The 21,374-nt window shown below is 38.3% G+C and overlaps 1 protein-coding gene across 1 annotated transcript in view; it reads right to left on the reverse strand.

Annotated features, from left to right (window-relative positions):
* Positions 1-21,374, reverse strand: part of GABBR2 (gamma-aminobutyric acid (GABA) B receptor, 2) — a 371,505-nt gene that overhangs the window by 155,046 nt on the left and 195,085 nt on the right. The window contains exons 9-11 of the mRNA XM_009996521.1: positions 13,469-13,549; positions 11,156-11,306; positions 10,513-10,645 (exon numbers count right to left, since the gene is read on the reverse strand). Coding sequence (XP_009994823.1) covers positions 10,513-10,645; positions 11,156-11,306; positions 13,469-13,549 — 365 coding nt within the window. The remainder of the gene's footprint in view (positions 1-10,512; positions 10,646-11,155; positions 11,307-13,468; positions 13,550-21,374) is intronic.

Here is a 21,374-nt window from a genome sequence, read left to right on the forward strand (position 1 = left end):
GTAAAATATTAATGTTTAAACAACTGTTGTACAGTTCAGCTAGAGAGTCACTGCATTTATCACAGAATCATAGAATTGTTTTGTTTGGAAGAGACTTTTAAGATCATCAAGTTCAACCATTAATCCAGCACTGCCAAGCTCATCACTAAAGCATGTCCCTAACTAAGCGCCGTATCTACAAATCTTTTAAATATCTCCAGGGATAATGACTCAACCACTTCCCTGGGCAGCCTGTTCCAGTGTCTAACAACCCTTTCAGTCACAGAATAAGTACTGATAGCTTAACAGCCTTATATAAAGTTACTTCCATTTGAATTATATTTCCTCTCAGCCTTTAGCTGGCTAGCCTACATTTTGAATGATGCTATTTGATATCTTCACACAAATCTGTCTGCACCTTTCCCATCATCTTGTTATGTGAATGGTGAAGTGGTTGCTATTTATATATCTGTGTAATATACCTACCAAAAAAATATTTTGTGTTACAACTCATTAATAATAAAAGAAGCCATCTAATTTTGAACAATGAGTTAGTAAGAGGAAATTAGGAAGTCATGAAAGCATCAAAAACATCCCCAACAAAGATGTAAAAGTCTCTCCTTGTTTATATACTTCAAGAATGAAGTTTACAAACAACACCACTGGTTTTGGTAGTCTTACCCTTCACATAAACAACATTATTTACATTTGTTTAAAATAATTTATTTCAATACACTTAAAATTCTAGATAAAGTTATAAAATAAGGTTATCTTGGAAAACAGACTGAATTGATGAAAGGTAAAAAAAAAAATCACTTTTAAAGAATTTGCATGATTTTCCCATGTTTGACCACTACTGCATATGCATTCATAAGACCACAAAGTCATGAACTGACAAGGAATGCCTGGGAAAGTACTGAACTCAGGAAAGCAATAATAAATATTTCCAATGCAGCTGATCAAGAAAGTGATGGTTTTTACTCCTCTATTAAGTTGAAAGAAAAAAAACAAGCAACAACAACAACAACACCACAACAAAGCCCCTCCCACAAGTTTCTGAACTGAATATACTGCGCACTGTCTATTTGGTATTGCAGCCTTAAATTTGCTATACTAACCCAGTTTGCCAGCATCAAGCAAACAGCAAGAACATGAGTTTAAAGACTCAGAATGATGGATAAGGAAAACTAAATATCACTACAAAGAATTTTCAAGTGTTGCATGAAAAACTACAAATATCACCTGTCCAGGTGATGACTTTTTTTTTTTTTTAGAAAAAAAGTTATTAGAATAGGATAGTGAAACAATTTCATTCTTTAAAATTTATTTGCCTTTAGCAAAATATTTAGATTATGTTCTTGCAGAGGAATCACTCAGATTTAAGGTTCTCAAAAGGACCATTTTTATCATCTCAAGACCTTATATGTAATGATTTCTTCTAAATAAAACTTTCTAATCTTTCATAGGACTTGACACTCCAGAAACTCTCCAGCTTAGTTTATGAGACTCAGGCTGATTCATTTTGGGAATATCCGTAATTACCCAGTTTTGCACATGCACCAGGTTAGAAGCTGCAGTGCCCACAAGGGTTAGGCTGCAGTTGAACATCAGTGCTGAGTAGCTTGGTGGCCTCTTAGTATTAGAATTAGGCACTTAAAAGTGCCAAACATAAGAATAAACTATGCTGTTGGTTTAGCCCTGGCGAGCATAATTATCTTTTGATTTCTATGGTCTCTTCATGAGTTGAAAATTAAGCACTTCTATTTTTCTTGGCAAATGCGGGACTTAGAGGATAATTGTGATGGACAAAAGTATGTCATCTCAACAAGTTTTCACCAGTGCTTGATCCTGCTTCTATTAACCATGGCAAAATCCTCACACAGGCAGGCCTCAAAGAATGAGTTCATCCATTTGAATGATACTTTTCTCATTTATATCACAGAATCAATTTTTATTTTGCACATTGTGCTGGTTTTGGCTAGAATAGACTTCATTTTCTTCATAGTAGCTTGTATGGGGCTATGTTTGGGATTTGTGCTGAAAATAGAGTTGATAATACTGGGAATTAGCAGCTTTTGCTGAACAGTGCTCACACAGGGTGCTTATACCCCCAACACCGAGGAGGCTGTTGGTGCACAAGAAGTTGGGAGGGAACAGAGCCCAGACAGCTGACCCCAGCTGACCAAAGGGAAATCCCATTCCATATGACATGCTCTGCACATGAAGCTCAGGAAGAAGAAGGAAGGGGGGAGACAGATTCGGAGTTATGGTGTTTGTCTTCCAAGTAACCATAATATTACACACAGAATCATACACATAATAGTCATGCTTGGAAAGGACCTCTGAGATCGCTGAGTCCAACCATAAAAACCACAAACACACAACCTACAACCTCAGCCACTAGAGCATCTACACATTTCTGTGTTCTGAAGTTCTGAAGTTCCGCATCTACACATTTCTTGAATACATCCAAGGACAGTGACTTAACCGCATCCCTGGGCAGGCTGTTCCAGTGCCTGACAACTTTTTCAGTAAATAAATTCTCTCTAATGTCTAATCTAAACCTCCCCTGATGCAACTTCAGGCTATTTCCTCTTGTCCTGTCATTATTCACTTTGGAGAAGAAACCAACAGCCACCTCCCTACAACCTCCTTTCAGGTAGTTGTAGAGGGAAATGAAGTCTCCCCTCAGCCTCCTCTTCTCCAAACTGAACATCCGTAGTTCCTTCAGCTACTCCTTGTATGACTTGTTCTCTAGACCCTTCACCAGCTTGGTGGCTCTTCTCTGGACATGCTCCAGCACCTCAATGTTCTCCTGCAGTGAGGGGCCAGGAACTGAACGCAGTTCACTTGAGGTGTGGCCTCACCAGTATCAAGTAGATGGGCACTGGTGGAGCTCGGCTGTCCTGGGGATGGCTGAACATGGGCCTGCCCATGGGAAGCAGTGAATGAGTTCCTTGTGCACACAGCTTTTGCTTTACCCATTAAACTGTCTTTATCGTAACCCACAAGTTTTCTCACTTTCACCCTTCTAATTCTAATCCCTGTCCCACCAGGGGGTAGTCACGAAGTGGCTACCTGGGGCTGGGGTTAAACCATGACACACATGTTTATGACTTTTAACTCATTCTTCAGAACTTGTGTGGCACCAGCACTGTTCTTGTAAAACGTAAGTAGCAGTAACATTAGATAATGGAATCCTGCTGTTTTCACATAAATTAAGTACAGTATTTCTTCACATGCTGCGAGATCTCCTGTAGTGATCTTTTAATATATTTCAGACCATTTTCCAGAATTAATCCATGGGCAGTGTGAAAGATACTACAATTGCTCCTGATTGTACAAGGGGGCTTTAAAATCTGGTTGCTGTCCTACTGAAAAAGAGGCAAAATGTTCTAAAAATATTACCTTCATAAATCTCTGGCAAGGTTGTGGTGCATTCGCTTCAGCATATGAAAAAATTTTGTATCAAGGATCTATTCAGCCTTGTAAGTTTTGTCTCTGCTGTTTGTAGTTTCGGTTTTTGGTTTTTTTTCCCCACAAAAATGTCATTCACTAAAATAGAAGCTGATCAGGCTCATGTTAAACTCAGTAAGTGAATTGCCTTTGAATTAAATAGGAGTGAGATCAGTCTTAGACTGGACTACAGTGAGGACAATTATGGAAGTGATTATACAGAAAAAAAAGGAGATTAAAATTAAGAGCTAAACAATTAAGTAGGAAATAAACTAAAGAATACTAGCAAAATGAAAAGGGACAGACTAGAAATGCAAACAAATGCTATGGCTTCCAGAGACAACATCCAAACTCTTTTGCAGTTTAGCAGGAGCTTAATGTCTGTCTGTTGCTTTTAAATTCCTGGTCAAAAGGAAACAACTTGAGGAAAAGAATTAGGCAAATAAAAAGTCCAAAGCAGGCTGCGGCATAGAATGGGATACCTTAGACCTATGGCAATGCCTGAAGAACATAACATGCATAAATAAGAAGCACATAATCAACTACTAATCAAATATCACGGCTAGATGCTATTTAGTAGCACACAATCTAGTCCAAATGGCTCTTGCCTATAGTACACCATGACAGACACAGCTTTGAGGTGGCCCTGCACAGACTTTTTCCTTTTTGTTGGTTCCTTGAAAAACGGTTAAACAGAGAAAACTCAAAGTGACAAGGGAAGACAAACCAGAAACAAACAAATAAACAGAAGGTTCATAAATCCTCTCCCTGCTTTACTGTTAAAGGCAAGTCCCAGCTTCCAGAGCTGCTCTCAGCCAGCTCCACAAATTTCAATTCTTAGCAAATACCAGAAGATCCCCCTCATCCTGCAGCTTGTCCCTATCCCTAGGAATCCATCCATAACCTCTCACACCTGGCTTTTCCTACCTGCCTCTCATTTTAGTCTCTGATGTAGTTTTCAGGATGTCTCTCCCCCTTCTATCACCCTGCAATCCTCCCCTTATGCAGGCTCATGTTTTCCCAAGAAAAGATGCAATGTGAACCATGCAGTTCCACCTTCCCTAGCTATTCTCTCAGGGGGCCATATATATGACTATGAAAAACTAGTAAAAATGAACAAAACCTTTCTTTTCTACTGCTACAAGACACAGATTCAGATTTCAAATTTTCATAATCCATAATTAAGAATAATATTATCAAAAAACATCTAAGAGCTTCTGAAGATCTGCATACAATTAAAGGTGAATAGTCACATTTAAAAGTACATCTTTGAGAAGATAAGGTCTATACACTGAGCCTTTCTGGCTCAGTCTGGTGGCTTTCTGACACCAATCTTCTTTTCAGCCCCAACGTAATCAGTTATATTCAGAGAATATGGATATTTTATTTACCTACTTTGGGGAGATGCATAACAGAGAAGAGACTAAGCTCCTTCTTTGGGCCATTTTATCCCATGGCAGTTCCAACTTGCAAAGACATTCCTCATCTTGAATGTAAAGCACAACATTCTCAGTAGAACATATTACAGAAGTCTAAACGTTATGATCATATCTCTGATTATCTCTACTTTAAGTATCTCTATTTAGCATGTCAGCTTAAACTCTATTCATAGGGTATGTCACTGCCACTGCTAATTTTGAGCCTCTCTCTTCCATATAATGAATGCTTTCAATTATTTTTCCACTTGCTTGCATTTTTCCAGTTGGCATCACATCTTGCTTCACACCCTTACTTCTAACTTCTCCTTTGCTGTGATACCATGGTAATTCTGAGATTAAAAACAAAGATAGATAATTCTCATTTTCTCTCTCTCCCTCATATCTGACGCACTTTCTACTTTGGCATACAGAGCCATTTAATGAAACACTGTATTGCTTTTCCTTTTTCTGTACAAGCAATAAAGTTGCTATTAAGACAGACATGATCTAACAGTCCTATAATACACTGACCACTTCATCAGAATTCACTGCTTTGAATAGATTTGATTCCATGTAGCTAGAGTTTCACAGTATGATAACTAACCTCTAATTCTGAAAAATAATTTACTACTAGATAATGCTACATTCTGTATTTTGTATTCTTACCATAAGAACACATTTTTTTACTGTATTTAAATGTAATTATTGTTGTCCTGGTTTGAGCCAGCATAAAGCAAATTTTCTTTTTACTTTTTTTTTTTTTCTTCCGTGAACTCTCTTTAAAGCAGCACACTTGCTGAAACTAGCCACAAATTTTCCAGCCAGTGAACTGATAATGCCCAAATGTTTATAGATACTGCTGAGAGACCAAGGAGACTTTGCTCTACATGTCAGATTTGCTGCTTCAGACACTAAAGTAGTGGAAGACTCTTATCTACAACCTTCCTGTAGGGAGGAGGAGTGGACTAGACATATGGCAAAATTGGTGAACCAAAGTATTCCATCCATATTTACATGGCTCTTGGTATAAATTCAGGAATCACGGAAGTCAGCTCCCTTCTTCTTCCCTTTTCCTTCTCTTCTGTCCATGGCTGGTGCCCAGGGAGGACTCCATTATCCATCACCACTGATCCCCAGGCCCGTGCATTCCTGACCCTCACAGCTTTCCCCTCAGCTCCTGTCTGCTCTGCCTCTCTCTCCAGCAGCTCCAGGACATTTCAAAGCTGCTCACAGCTCAGGAGATGCTGGGGGAGTTGCTGGGGGTAGGGGAGGTGACAGGGGGTTTGCACATTCCTGCCCTTATTTGTATGTATTGGTACATATTTTATAATTAGTGTTTAATTAAGCTGTCCTGTTTAATTTTCAATCCAGAAAGTCTCTCTCCCTTCATTATCTCTCTCCTTTGCTACCTGGGTGGGAGGGGGAGTGGATCAGCATTGGTTTAACTGCATATCCTGAGTCAAACCATAACAATTTTCCATTAAAAAAAACGGGCATACCAAAACAAAAATGAGTTTAGTTTGAGAACTATTACCCACTTTAGCACACAGTCAACACTATATAATTTCAAAGACTTATATAATACCCTGACTCATCAAATTATTTGACCATATCTTTAAAGTGCTTTGCTGACTCTCAAATACAATTAACACTTGGTTGTGTACTTCAGCATATCGACTTACGTACCACATCCTCCTATAGCCAGTGGAAAAGAGTGGTACAACTTATCAAATAAATCCTTTTACATTTTCAGGTGTTACTGCTGTAATTTTCAGTCATGTTTCAGTGTCCTTGGAATATTAGCGCATAAAACATATGCCATATGTATACGTATATAGGTTGTCAAAAAGTCAGTAAAGATAAGTCAGGAAGCACACGCAGTCACTTTGGAATGCAATACCTAAAATTTGGAAACCATTATCTCTGAATTTTGTGCGTAGATTCAGGAGTATTTAAGGACTTTCAAAAAGTGTTGTCAAAAATTATCAGAAAATTAAACAGAGACAATGTATAACATACTTAATTAAATAAACTTACTGTTGTGTATATACTGAGTGACAGAGCACTGGAACAGGCTGCCCAGGGAGGCTGTGGAGTCTCCTTCACTGGAGACATTCAAAACCCACCTGGATGAGTTCCTGTGTGATGTGCTCTGGGTGATCCTGCTCTGGCAGGGGGGGTTGGACTAGATGATCTTTCGAGGTCCCTTCCAACCCCTAGGATTCTGTGATTCTGTGCTACTGCTACTCTGGTGAGATCAAAATTCTTTTGAAATATGGACACGAAGAGAGTGATTACTTAGCTCCAGAGAAGGGTAACAATAATGAGAGCTTTTTACTTTTGCATATGCTTATACAAGCTGAATTAAAATTTCCACTTTCCTACACACAAAAAAAATCTGTCCCTTCAATGCCATGGCTCATCTCCATGCCTGAGATGTATTTGTTACAGTTATATTCATGTTTTTGGTTCAACGGCTTTTTCTGATCACTCTCCATTGTAGCTGCTTCTTTTAAAGCCTAAGTCATAGTCTTACATAAAATGGGAATTTTAAACTAATCTCTACTCTCTAGTCTCTCTTCTTCATTCCTCTTCTTCATTCCCTCCTGGGAGGGCAGTGGGGGGTAACAGAGAGCATCTGTTACCTGGCTATTGGCTAAAACTGACAGTATTTTTTAAAAATAAAGCTCTGTATAAGTCATGTGGCAATACTCCTTAATAAAAATTTTGCTTTAAAAGGACACTACTCTCTCCCACTCTTTTTTTTTTTTTTTTTTATTGGTCAGTTAAGTAAAGCAATTGTCTTATTCAACTGCCTGTCTAAATCATTCTCACTATGGAAGACAGATAAAGAGACTTAACATAATGTGACTGATAGAAATCAGAAAAAAGAGGAGAGATATGTAAGGTAAGACAGAACAAAGCAGCCTTCACCTAATTTTATTGCATTTAGAGTGTGATACCAGCGGTTACATTTTGAGAAGCAAATTAGAGAAAAATCTGCTCAAATGTCCTAGCTCAGAGGCACAGGATTTTGGATATTGGTTCGTTTTTCTGAGTTAAGGCTGAGCTGTTTCACATTTAAATGACTTAAATTTAGTTCTATATAGCTAAATCTGGATGGAAGCCTGTTCCTTAGAACAGCTCTGTGCTGGTAAGTACCTCTGGTTCCCACTTTCCTTCTGTTGAGCAGAGAGCAGTGCTTGGCTGCTTCAACAGGAGGGTTGTAGCCCAGTCATACAGTGACCTACAGCCTGGCAGTGAAGTCAGGTGCTCTGAATGCAAGTCCCTCAAGGCTGACTAAACTTGAGGACCTAAAATTTGCAACTCGTACCACTGGATTCTTGTGCAACAGAGGGTGAGAAAAGAATGGGGATCAATATAAACTACTGGCTTCCCAATGACACTTCTGCTCCATTAGAAGCTGCTTCACAAAAAAGGACATAATTACTGGATAACAAATGCATGCTGGCTTCTCCCACTTCCTATTGTTCCCTATGTAGTCAGAATTATATACTTAGTTTGGGAGAGATGATCACTTCCTTTTGAAATCTTTGAGGCAACACTTTCTACTAATTATATAGAGAATTGCACTGGGCATTCTTTCCCTCTCTCTTTTTTTTTTTTTTCTTCCCCCTGCTAATTTAGTTCAGGCATCTAAAATATAGCTGTGTCCAGGCTCTATGTATTTTCCCAGAAAATCCTGTATGTTCATCTATACTATATGTTCTAGTACATCTTGAAATGTCTCTGGTGTTTTGAAATCATATCACTGAACAAGACAAGTGACATTTCACTTCTATAATTATTCTAGTCAGTATGGAGGTTTTCAGTTTAAATATTGGGAAATATCTGCACCATCTAGCTTTAGGTATCCAACTCTCATGCTTTGAATTCTCTGGAACTAAAGTTCCTCTCTCTCCAGTGATAACATGAGAAATTCAGACTCCTAAACAAAGGTGTTGTGAACTGCATCTTTCTAGAGACCTGAAGAAGGATGAAACATAGTGAGGATAACTCCTGAGTAAATCTGGTGTTCTTAGGGAATGGACCAATCATAATCTTGGGATTTTCTGAGGAGAAAATACTTGGTAAATTTACATGCTGTTTCTATAATTTTTGAAGAAATTACCTTGCAGTAAAGTTCTTACCCTTCTTTGGAAAGGCCTCTGTAAGTCAGGCTGCTTCCAGAATTTTGTTTGGAATCCTCTGTTTTAAAGGGTTGAGTGCATAAGCTAATACTAATGATTGTAAAGATGCACCAACAAAAGTAGAAGACTACCATAGGCAACAGTATGACAAAGTCTTTGGTCCTCACATTTTAAAGCTTTCCAGTTTGTTGCCAAAGCAGGATTTCTATGAGACAATTCATGACAAAGCAATATTGACAATAAAGCTCATTGCCAGAGCTTTAAACTAGATTTGAAAGGGAAAAGGAATAAAGCTCAACCTGCTGTCTGCTATGAAGACAGGCTGAGAGATTTTGGGCTGTTCAGCCTGGAAAAGAGAAGGCTCCTGGAAGACCTTATAGTGCCCTTCCAGTGCCTGAAGGGGCTACAGGAAAGCTGGGCAGGGGATTTTCAACAGAGAAGATAGTGATAGGACAAGGGGTAATGGTTTTAAACTGAAAGAGTGGAGATTTAGGTTAGATATTAGGAAGAAATTCTTCACTATAAGGGTGGTGAGTAACTGGAACAGGTTGCCCAGAGAAGTTATTGATGCCCCCTCCCTGGAGGTTTTTAAGGCCAGGTTGGATGGTTTTGTGCAGCCTGGTCTAGTGGTGGGGTTCCCGGCTCATAGCACAGTGTTTGGAACTAGATGGTCTTTAAGGTCCCTTCCAACCTTATTCTATGATTCTGTGATTCTGTGATTCTATGATGCAAGATTTTGCACAGAAGCCTAGCTTCTACATAATAAATCTGGTATTGGTCACACAAATTCTGCTAACACTGGAGTGGAAAATACACTGTAGCCAGAAGTGGTGCCTGGTTGCAGTGTACAGTCAGGTTCTAATACTAGTGAAAAAGCAATTGTTGACAAAACCCCTTGTCAGTTCATGCAGCAAATCTAAATTGCAGAAATATCCTTATTACAGTGAGCAACTAAGACATTACCAGCTTTTAGGTGAACATAATTAATCTGGTCTCAGAACTGCTTGTTTCAATTAAACTAGAATATATTGTACACGGATGTGTACATATATATGTGTGTGAGTTTATAGCGTAGCCTGGAAATAGTAATAGATGTCTATGGAGATTCAGCCAAAAAGACTAAGTAAATAGACCCAGAAAGCAGCAGTCATGAAGTATAAAATAATGTGGAATCTATAAAGAAAACATAGTAGCTTCACATATATTACTAGCTGTCATGCTATGAACACAACCTTTAATAAATCATCTTCAGAGATACAGTTTCAAGAAAAAAAGCAAATCTACCCTTTTAGTCTGAGGCCAAATCCCAATGCATCTGAAGCTTTCACTAATAATAATGTAGCTTTGCACATGTTTCAGAATTTGGTCCCAGAAAATATCCCAAGAAAGAACTAAGAGCATCAGTGATTAAATGGAATGAGACATCCAGATACTGAACTCTTCTGTTTGCATTTCTCTCAGAGCTTCCTGTAAGACTATCTTCAACTAGAATATATGGAATTACTTACTGTGCAAAGTGTCTCAAATGTCTTTTCGGAGACAAAGGATCCATCAAGACCAAAAAGAAAAATAGATGCATAAGAAAGCATCCCTCCAAGGATAATAAGGTTGTTCATGTAGGGACTGGACATCTTTATTAGTCTACGGACAAAAGGTGATAGTGCATTAAAGAGGAAAATATTACTGCCAGGCTATTATAGCAATAAAGAAGAGCTTTTTGTAACCAGGCAAACAGAAAACATTTCTTATAGAACACTGTGAAATCTATAGGCATGCACATTACTTGCTGTTTTATAAGGTCTGGCAGTGTTTCAGGTTTCTTAATGTGTAGTAAAAAGATGTCCTGTTTTACTGATGGATTAAGTAGCTAGAATTAATGCTAATAGCAGGCAGTCAAACATAATTTGAAAAAAACAACAAACACTTTCCAGACAGTATAAAAGAACTTGTTTTACCAGACAATCTGTTTCAGTGTGAATATATTACACAGTGATTTCAATGAAATTGTTCTAAAATATTTTTTCACAGCTTTAACATTTTTCTTACATAGATACACATGTATATTATACATATATCTATTGATGACAGACTCTACGAAGATGGCATTTAAATATGAAAGAGGTAGTGATAGAAGTAACGCAAATGCCTTACTTCTGATTTCTGTTTTTGATATTAAAGAACAGGAAAGCACTGGCCATTATCATTCCTAGGATGGTGAGGGCTGAGAGGATGCTGTAGAGAGGCAGAGAGATCTTGCGTAGCTCCTCTTGTATAATTGTTTTGTCCTTTGGAGGCTCCAGTCCTAGAATAACAAGAAGAAAAAAAATAGGCTAAAGTTAGCCAGATGTTGAATTTCTGTAAGAAAATACAGTACTCTCCTCACTACTATACTTTAATTTAGAAGATTTATCTACTGTTAAAAACACCAGGAGCTCAGAAAGTAATTGAATTTGACATATGTTAATGACATCAATCGACAAGGAGGTTTATATTTCTGGAGTAGGTAAACATCATCTTTGGAAGAAAACACACAATAAAACTCTACTGCAGAACCCAGTAAATTAAATGCTAACTATCCTCATCTAAAAGAGTAAATAAACACTAAAATGCATACTGTGACCATGAAGTTTTCCAGAAGGTTACGCTTTCCTGAAAAAAAGTGACAGAGCAATGAGCAGAAAACAGAGGGCATGGTTTCTCAGCACACTGTCATTATCAGCAGGACAGATTCAAATTGCCTGTCTGGGTACCCGCCCCAGCCTTGATGGGGCATCACTGGGGCAGGGACTGATGGCCTCGGGGGACTGAAATGGGGACCAGGGTTGCCACAGGGTAGGGGAAGCCCAGGAAGGAAGGTTAGGTGTGCAGGGTCGTTAGTGCCCTTGGGAATCTACAGAATAAAGTAATATGGAAAAATGCACAGCAAAGGTTTTACAGTGCCAGACCCACTTAGCAAATCCCTGCAGATGTTGACTTGAATGTCTGAAGTTAGAAACTATGTTTAAAGCTACGTGCTTGAGAAACAGTCAGCTCCCACTAATTAAAGGCTTCTTGGTTTAATGAGAAGAATTACTTTCCAACAGCTTCAATAACACTCTGCATCCCCTACTTCCTGCACTCTAATTTATCTGCGTACTACATTTTTATCTTGTTGCAGCAGATTGGCAAAAGGCCTTTTGCAACACTGTCTTCCTTCAGAAAGGGATTTGTGTTCCCTACATTGCCACAGCCTGTCCTCTGTGGGCCTGTGAGAACAAGCACACCAGCCAAAGCAGCTTCATTTCAGACAATGGCTGCACAGGCAGAGCTCTGTGGACCCTCTGATGACAGGGCTATAACTGACTAGCAGCTGCCATAGCTACGTTTCATGTCCACTCTTCTGCTTTGCACCCCGAAGGAGTGTCAAGGTTTTACACAATAAAATAGCATTATCTTTACCAGTTAAACTGAAACAATTCAGACAACAGAAACTCGCTATCTTTTGGTCTTTTTGTTCAGCATTTCTGCAAAAGACATTTCCTTTCAGATGATCAAAATAAAGTGACAGTCAAGGGGGTTTCTGACTTGGTATTGGAGAAAAGAACCTGAGATTTCCCCCTTTTCCCTTTTCACCTCAGTACATGCATTTACGGTGCATGACACTGCAAAAAATTAGGCAACAGGTAGCAAAAAAGCACGTCTGAATTAAAAGAACTAATATAAAAGAAAAAACTTCCTGCTTCCAGTATCTACAATATGCAGAGTATAATGATGATTTGTATTTATTAATAGAAACAACCAGTGATTCTATACAACTTATTTTTCTTATTCGTGAAATGGTTGTTTGATTCTATTGCTTCTAATATAATTAATTATTGTTCTCTTGTTAGTATTTTTTTTTTTTTTTTTACATTATCAAAATGTTGTGCTTTTTGAGTTTTTTTCCAGAATTCTCGTGGGTTTTTTTAAGCCCAGCTTGGCTCTCTTCACAGTAACATTTCTGAAATGAAAAATCCTAAAGCAAGTCTTTAACAGTATGCATTCTTGCAAACTACATACAGCTCTCTATGTCATTCCTGTACCTCTTTCCAGTTTTCTGTCATACCTTGGAACCTGATGCTGTTGTTGATCATTTCCAGTGTGTCAGCCACAGCATTATACTCTCCCACTTTGACTTCCTTTCTTTCTGCAGAGAAAGAAACAAGAGTGATTGTTTATGGCAGTTCACATGCTCTCAATTATTTAACTGCTTTTGCTTTCTTTTTTGACAGTACGTCAAAAGGAAAGAAATATGCCTGAAATGCATGAATTTTTGAGTTTTTTTCCAGAATTCTCGTGGGTTTTTTTAAGCCCAGCTTGGCTCTCTTCACAGTAACATTTCTGAAATGAAAAATCCTAAAGCAAGTCTTTAACAGTATGCATTCTTGCAAACTACATACAGCTCTCTATGTCATTCCTGTACCTCTTTCCAGTTTTCTGTCATACCTTGGAACCTGATGCTGTTGTTGATCATTTCCAGTGTGTCAGCCACAGCATTATACTCTCCCACTTTGACTTCCTTTCTTTCTGCAGAGAAAGAAACAAGAGTGATTGTTTATGGCAGTTCACATGCTCTCAATTATTTAACTGCTTTTGCTTTCTTTTTTGACAGTACGTCAAAAGGAAAGAAATATGCCTGAAATGCATGAATTATTAAAGCAGAATGCCAGACAGCTAACATCATTAAAAGAAATATTTCTGATTTTTAAGAACTCATTTACACAGTCGGGGAATTGTTACTGGGCATAGACATCTCGAGTTTAAAGACCACACACTCACACTGTGTAGAATATTTTGCTGAAAGAACAGATATGGCTAAATTACATGTTCCACTCACATTTAAACAACTAGGACGTCTTGATTTGTGAAGTATTTCCCAAAGGAGTCATAGTGGCAGGCTCCAGCCTATATGGTGTAGACTGTCTAGTTAATAGATACACTGGGAACCTAATCTCTTAGTCTGACTGGGAATTAGCAACTCATTAGTACCCTGACTGCAAAACATACTATGTTATATAATTAAAACTAATGTGCACTTCAGCTAAAATTTAGCTGTTACACTCATCTGCTATTTTTGGACTAACAGCACATATATGGTCTTCATCTACCTAAAGGAACAGAATAATGCAGATACACAGGAGCGACATTTGTTTGGCTGCTGCACTGGCACTATAGCTGGAACCGCGGCACACATCTGTCCCACTCTTCTGATGACATCTGGCACCAATTAATTTCTGCTATTACTGCTGGGGATTTGGTACTGCTTAGAAGTGCAGAAACTTACTAAATTATCACTCTTATGCTAAAACTTTTATATTTTGATCAGAGACTTCTAAAACACAGGTACACGGGCTAAAGTTTACTTTGATGAGCGGGCTCAGCAAAGCCAAAGATTTCCTTTCAGGCCTCTATGTCTGGGCATGCACAACCCAATTTACATTTAAATTCTGAGCTCATGACCCGATTCATGACACTGATTTTGGGAGCTGATGATCTTGAACTAGATGGCAAATTTGAAAAGACTGTATTTCACCCAACAGCTCCACATTAACCTTTCCTCCTTTCTCACTCAAAGTGATTGTGCCTGTTCAGCTCTGCTGAAAGAAGCAGCTAGCTCCATTTTAGTAAAATCTGCAGGCTGATTAATACTAATCTGAGAACTCATAGGAGGCAAGAGTTTTTCTTATATAAACCACACTTTTTTTGTTAAAATTATTTACGCAGAATTGTAGACCAGGCTGAAAATCTGGCAGAGATACCTGAGTATTTCCTATATTGCCATCAAAAGCTGAAATTTGCAGTACTGAAAATAGATTTGTCTTTCACATGAGCATGATCCACTTCTGGGGCCCCAAGACTAGTTTTGAATAAAAGCACACCCCCCTGGTCTGTAGCAGCAGTTTCACAAAGCCCATCCACACAGAATAACATTCTCTTAGGAGTAAATGTAAGGTTGTACTTTCCATCACTTGCAGAAAATTCTCTGTGAAATAGATATATGCACAAACACTTTGCAGTCTTAAGCAATGAGATCTTCCCAGTCGTCATCTAAAAGCTAAAACGGTTACTGCTAAAACTTGAACCAATTCACTTCCAGCTGTATTTGTAGTACAATAGCTGTTACCTGAAGATCTAAAACATTAAACACAACCCAGAGAGAATGACAACAGAATTCATACCAACATACACTTAGCACATTAGGTGCCAGCATCTACTTAGACCGAATATGCACCTTAACGTAGCTGCAACTTCACAGCAACAGCCTAAACCCGATAGCTCTGGTGATCAACAAAGAGAAAGGAGTGATTGCTCCACAAACATTTCTGTGTGGAGCACTTATTGGGACTAGATTAGATGTGAGAAGCACATAAGAGGTGGGTAAGCATACACAAATTACATAAATCTGTGGTCTCACTGATTAAGGTACTTCAACTGAGAATCTTCTTCTGTGATCGCCTCATGTGACATACCCTTCAACATGCCATTCCTTTCAACATTTATAAATTCTTATACGGCTTCCTTTGTAGATGAAGAAACACTGGGAATGTGCCTATGAAGGTAACTGCAATGTAGCACAATATAGATGGGGTAGCCTACAGCTAGCTAGCCCATGTACCAGGAACTAGCCCTTGTAGGAATGGAGCTTGGCCCACGGTGGGCTGAGCTGAAGACTATTTTGATTTAGAAACCCCAGAGTATGAAAAAAAATAGAAGTGTTTAGTACCTAGGAACTGTATTATCAATGCCTTGTCCCTTCAAATTGGCAAAGGACAGCTTGTAGAGTGCATGTCAAGGTTCAACAAAGACAAGAAAAGCCATAAAGATATTTGATTAAATCGTGGGCAGTAGTCTATGATTTTTTAGAGAGGAAAGATATAGTATCTATATCACAGTGTGATTACAGGGGTGCTGAGGAGGAGACACAGTCTTTGGGCTCTTTTCTATTCCCAGCAACAAGTACAACTACAGCTGTTGGGTTTTCATTTCCCAACATAAAAGTGGTGATTAGTGACCAACTCATCTCCTAATATTAGTTAAAGGAAGGAAGGAGGCAGCAGTATGTCTCTCTGCTCTCCTGCACAGGCCAGAATAGCTAAGCATGGAACTGCAAGCTCTACTTTTCTATATGCCATGACTTTGAGTTCCCTTTTGAAATTCTGAATTATTCAAGTCATTATATTGTTTGTATAATGTAGCTCATATCTGTCAAAATCTCTGTGTGTTCAGCAACAAAAGGATAGGAGCAAGTGGAACTCCTTCAAATAAATACACAAATAGTGCTTTACATAATTTTCAGAAGAAAATGTTGTCTTCTTTCTGTAGTGCTTTCATTATTTTTAACTTGATCTTTCTGTACTTGTGATGGACAGATTGTATTGAAACCCCCCTGCTCAGGTTTAAATGTAGAAGAAAAATACAAAGGGAAAAAGACTTGTTTTGTGAGATGTTTTGTCTAAACCAGGATAGGAATGGTGTGATTTTAGAACTTGAATCTTTCACATAGGAACAGAAAAGTATGAAAAGTAATGAACCCAAAGAAAATTGCCCCAGAAATATGTCAGTGAAAACTATGCCTATTTAACAGAATTATAAACAACTGATACTAGTCATTCCTTGTCACAGAATACATTACTGATATGGCCAAGATTAAATCCTTCTACCAACGAATAACTGCTCTTAAAGGTGAATCAAAATGTTTTCTTCTACATATTTATTACAGAAATTCATAGCCCACTTGAAGCAACTCTAGAGAAATTGATACCCTACCATTACATTAATTGGACCATATTTCACAAAGTTAATACAATAGATTTTTAATTGCATATTATGTAGTTACATGTTCCTATTGAATAAAAGCAAAAATAATCCTGAAACTGCCATCAGCTGAGTAAAACAAACTTATCAAAATGCATGACAGTGTTGTGATTGCCTGTGTGACCGATAACCACTTACACTGAGAATTTTCCGATGAGACGACGCTAAGTTTCACTTTCTTTCACTCTATGTAATAATTTCTGTTTCTGCTACATTTTTATAAGTGTACTTATTCACACTTCATGAAGATAATATCTACTGGGAGATGTTTTAAGAATGAGAGGAAATACTTGGAACGCATACGAGATGGGACAGGGATTTTCTTGTTTTCCTCTATGTAGACAACCTCAGCTAGCTCCAAATAACACTAAGGCTGTTTATATCTAAAGCTTATAGCACCTTCAAGTATGTCAGTCTGATTGAAATGGCACAAATAACCCTAGTGGTGGTGCAGTTAAGCGAATATAAACATGGTTACACTATAGATTCACAGAATCATAGAATGGTTTGAGTTGCAAGGGACCTTAAAGATCTTCTAGTTCCAACCCCCCTGGGACACCTCCCACTAGACCAGGTTGCTCAAAGCCCCATGCAGCCTGCCTTGAACACTTCATGGACAAGGCTTCCACAGCTTTGCTGGGCAACCTGTTCCAGTGTCTCACCACCCTCACACTAAAGAATTTCCTCCTAATGTCTAACCTAAATCTCCACTCTTCCAGTTTTGATCCTTTATCCCCTGTCCTTTCCTTACAAGAAGCCCTTGAAAAAAGTCCCACCCAGCTTTCCCATAGGTGCCTTTCAGAGAATGGAAGGCTGCTATGAGGTCCCCCTGGAGCCTTCTCTTCTCCAGGCTGAACAGCCTCAATTCTCCCAGACTGTCTTCCTAAGAAAGGTGCTTCAGCCCTTGGATTATCTTTGTGGCCCTCCTCTGGACTTTTTCCAGAAGCTCCATGTCCTTATTATGCTGGGGGCTCCAGAACTGGACACAATACTCCAGGTGGGGTCTCATGAGAGCTGAGTAAAGGGAGAAAATCCCCTTCCCTTGACATGCTGGCTACCCTTCTTTTGACGCAGCCCAGGACAATGTTTAATAAACTTACCATGAACTATTCTCAAGGTAAGCTGAGGGTCACTGAGGTTTCACATCTAAAGGACACTTGTGTTTTTTTTCAACTTAGAAGCAGCATAAAAAAACCCCTATATCTGAAATACAATATTTAGGCCTTAGTTTGTCCTGAAAAAACATCCCTGCATAAGGTGCTGCCTCCATGACTCCTCCTTGAAAAGTTTATGAAATACATATATATATATATAAAAAATATATATAAATATATATACTCAGGAAATGATCATGATACTCCCTGAAAACCTTACTCTGACATCAGTTTAACAATCCCTTCTCCCACTCTTTGTCAGCTGCCCTCCTTGCTTAACCACCATAATTCAGTAGGAGTGATTAGATGCTTAGTACCTTAGAAAATCTTGCTGCATATTCAGCCCTTAGCAGCCTACCTCAGGATCCAATATTATTAAACCTTGTCCTACAATGGAAACATTCAAATCTTGCACATTGTTCCTCATCCATTCACCACAGCCAAGCAGGACTGCTGGCAGCTGTGTGAAATATTTACTCATCAGATCTCTCAAGAATTTTTAAATCAATCTTCTAGATATGAATAAAAAATCATGCCACTGCACAAGAACTCACACTTTCAAAGACACATCTAAACAATCCGAATATTCACCATTCACAAGTGATTGGCAACTCATTGACACATTGCATCCAGAGACGCAGGAAAGGGTGCATGGACACTGCTGCACTGTGGTGATCTGAGGCTTGCCTTGCTCCAGTTTGGCTTCTTCACATTCCTTTTTAAAGCACTTCTTTAGCACTTTAAACTGTCAGTCGCCTAGCGGTCATTTGTCACTGACAGGCTTTAGCTCTTCTTTCTCATTCCTTCTATTGCCTCCTGTGAAGGCTCCTGAGGAACTGAAGTACCACACTGAGCAACAGCAGTCCTGTGACCAATGTGTTCAGAGAACAAGTCCCAGGAATGAAGATGGGCTGAACACAAGCAGTGAAAAACCTAAGCTAGAGATTGCAAACTGATGGCAAGTCTGAGAACAGTCCCTGTGTTTCAGTGACTCCTGTGCAAAGTGCCTGAAAAGTCTCTTCTAACGTGTCTCAACTATGTGTCACTCATTTTGAAAGCTGTTTCACAAAATAATGATCTAGCACAAAAGCTGGAAATGCTGTTTTTAAATGCCTTTATATTACTAAATTAAAGCAAGTGTCATGAAAGCTAATTTCCTTCAGAATAAATACAGGAACATTTCACATCATGGATCCTGTAGAAACCCTCAGCAAATTAATGTCATCTTAACTTCTGTAATATATCCTTGTCAAACAGGAGTGGGAAGCTTTTCAGTTATCCTTATCACACACCAGAAAGTTCCAATTTAAAATAAAACAAAACCAACCAACCAAAAATCTAAGAGAAGCTTATAAAGAATGAATGAGCAAAGCCTTTTTCATTAATTACTATCTACTTATAGACCCCAAATTCTTTGTTTAAGGACAGAAATGCTGAGATGAACAATCACAATTCAAATAGGTAGAAAATGTCAGGTCAGACAGAAGATTACTCTTCAGTAGAAGATTCCAAAAAAGAAAGAATCAAGGAAGAAAAATGTTACCTTTGTAAGGATTTGAATTACCACAGTTTTTACCCTTGTAATTAGAGTTAAATAATCTGTGTTGCCCAAAGATATATTACCTTCATCTTTAACTCATTCAGAATTATTTCCTTCATTTCAAGTTCTTGTGTTTTATTTCTGAAATCCTGGATTACACTGCACACAACACACAGGAAATCCTGAGTTATGAAAGCAGGATATATATATCTAAGAAATCTTAACCCTGGGCTTAGTTCAGTATGTTAGTAAGGCTATTTAGCCAGCAAAACACAGCAAGCAAGAGAGCAAGCAGCACATGAAATCTTATTAAGTATCCTGAACTCATAAAAAATGTACTAGTGTTATAGCTTGTGAAGATTTTTCCATAAAATGTTCAAGCATCTGCATTTTTAAAAGCTTATAAAAAGAAATTTTACTGATTATTTTTAACACTTGTTTTTACTTTCCTGATTATACATCTCCCGTTTCCTGTTTTGCTTGTTAGAATGGCTTCTAGCTTTGCACAGAAATTTAGTAATATAGTTTATGTGAATGTGTTACGTATCAAAGAGAAATACAATGAAATTAAAAATAATGACTTTGAGTTCAAAACAATTACTTCTTAAAATCTGAATTGCTAAGACCATCATTATACCTTTCATTCAGGAAACTATGAAAGGTATAAACAAATACACAATAATGAAGGCAGATTATCCATGACTGTTATAATGACTGTTGTTATAAAGCAAAAGTACAGAGCTTACATTAGCTCTTCTAAAAAGAAGTTCTTGTTTCTTAGGGTGCTTAATGGATTCCTTGATAGTTTGAAATAAGGTTGTATACGAGATCACACTTTTTTTTTCTTTAATACTCCTAAAATAAAATATTAACTGAGAATAATAATCAAACTGTATAACCACTGAAACATACATCATTAATTAGAGTTATTTTTAACTCCATTAAGTTGTCAACAGATAAAAAAAAATACTGAAATAGGTAAGGTATTATTATTTCTTGGGATACATGCATATGTAACAACTGCAACATCTCCATCCAGGTTTTCCTATTCTATTGCTCATCCTCTTTTATTATTTGATTAACTTTTATTAGAATGAAAGTCCTCATGATTCTGACAGTTTATCTGCATAAGAAATTATTCTTCAAATTCATACAGTATCCCCAGAGTCTAAGTATACACGTTTTTAACTATGGTCTACACACATAAACTGATTTTTCACTTGTCAGTTGGAATCACCTCTTCCTAGTGGAGTCCAGAATCAATCTGCTTCTCTTGGCTCAGAATTTACAGTGGGAAATAACATTGCACATGCAAAACTACAGGGAGCCACCATGAGGAATTTACTAGTTTATTAAATAATAATATAACTCTATTAATTCTAATGCCCCTTTAAGTACCTTTACTCATACACTAGTTCATTTTCTACAGTGGGTGTGGCTAGGAATCCAAACTGTGCAAACATACAGACTTGGGCTGGCTTCCCAGGAGACTTCCCAGGAGCTTCCTGGGTTTGAAGGGCCATCCAGGCAGTGACAAGTTTGGATATTGTGCCACTGATCTGCAGAGAAGGCCCTCTGGCAGCAACCCAGGGCCCAGCAGCAGCTCCATCTGTCAGAGTCTCTCTGGGAGAGGGACAACCGAAGCCAGGACTGCGCAGGAGGTGGAGGCACCAGGGAGAGAGGTTGTGGCCACATTTTGCTGCCTCTTGAGACTGAGTACAGAGTGCTGAAATGTCAGAGACCATGAGACACAATTCAAGATATACCATGATACTGTACTGATTCAAAGATAAGGGACAGCAAACCATAGGATGGCAGCATATTCATTGTGACAATCTATGAG

This window comes from Chaetura pelagica, unplaced genomic scaffold (genome assembly GCF_000747805.2).
Source record: "Chaetura pelagica isolate M959 unplaced genomic scaffold, ChaPel_1.0 scaffold82, whole genome shotgun sequence".
Taxonomy (NCBI): Eukaryota; Metazoa; Chordata; class Aves; order Apodiformes; family Apodidae; genus Chaetura; species Chaetura pelagica.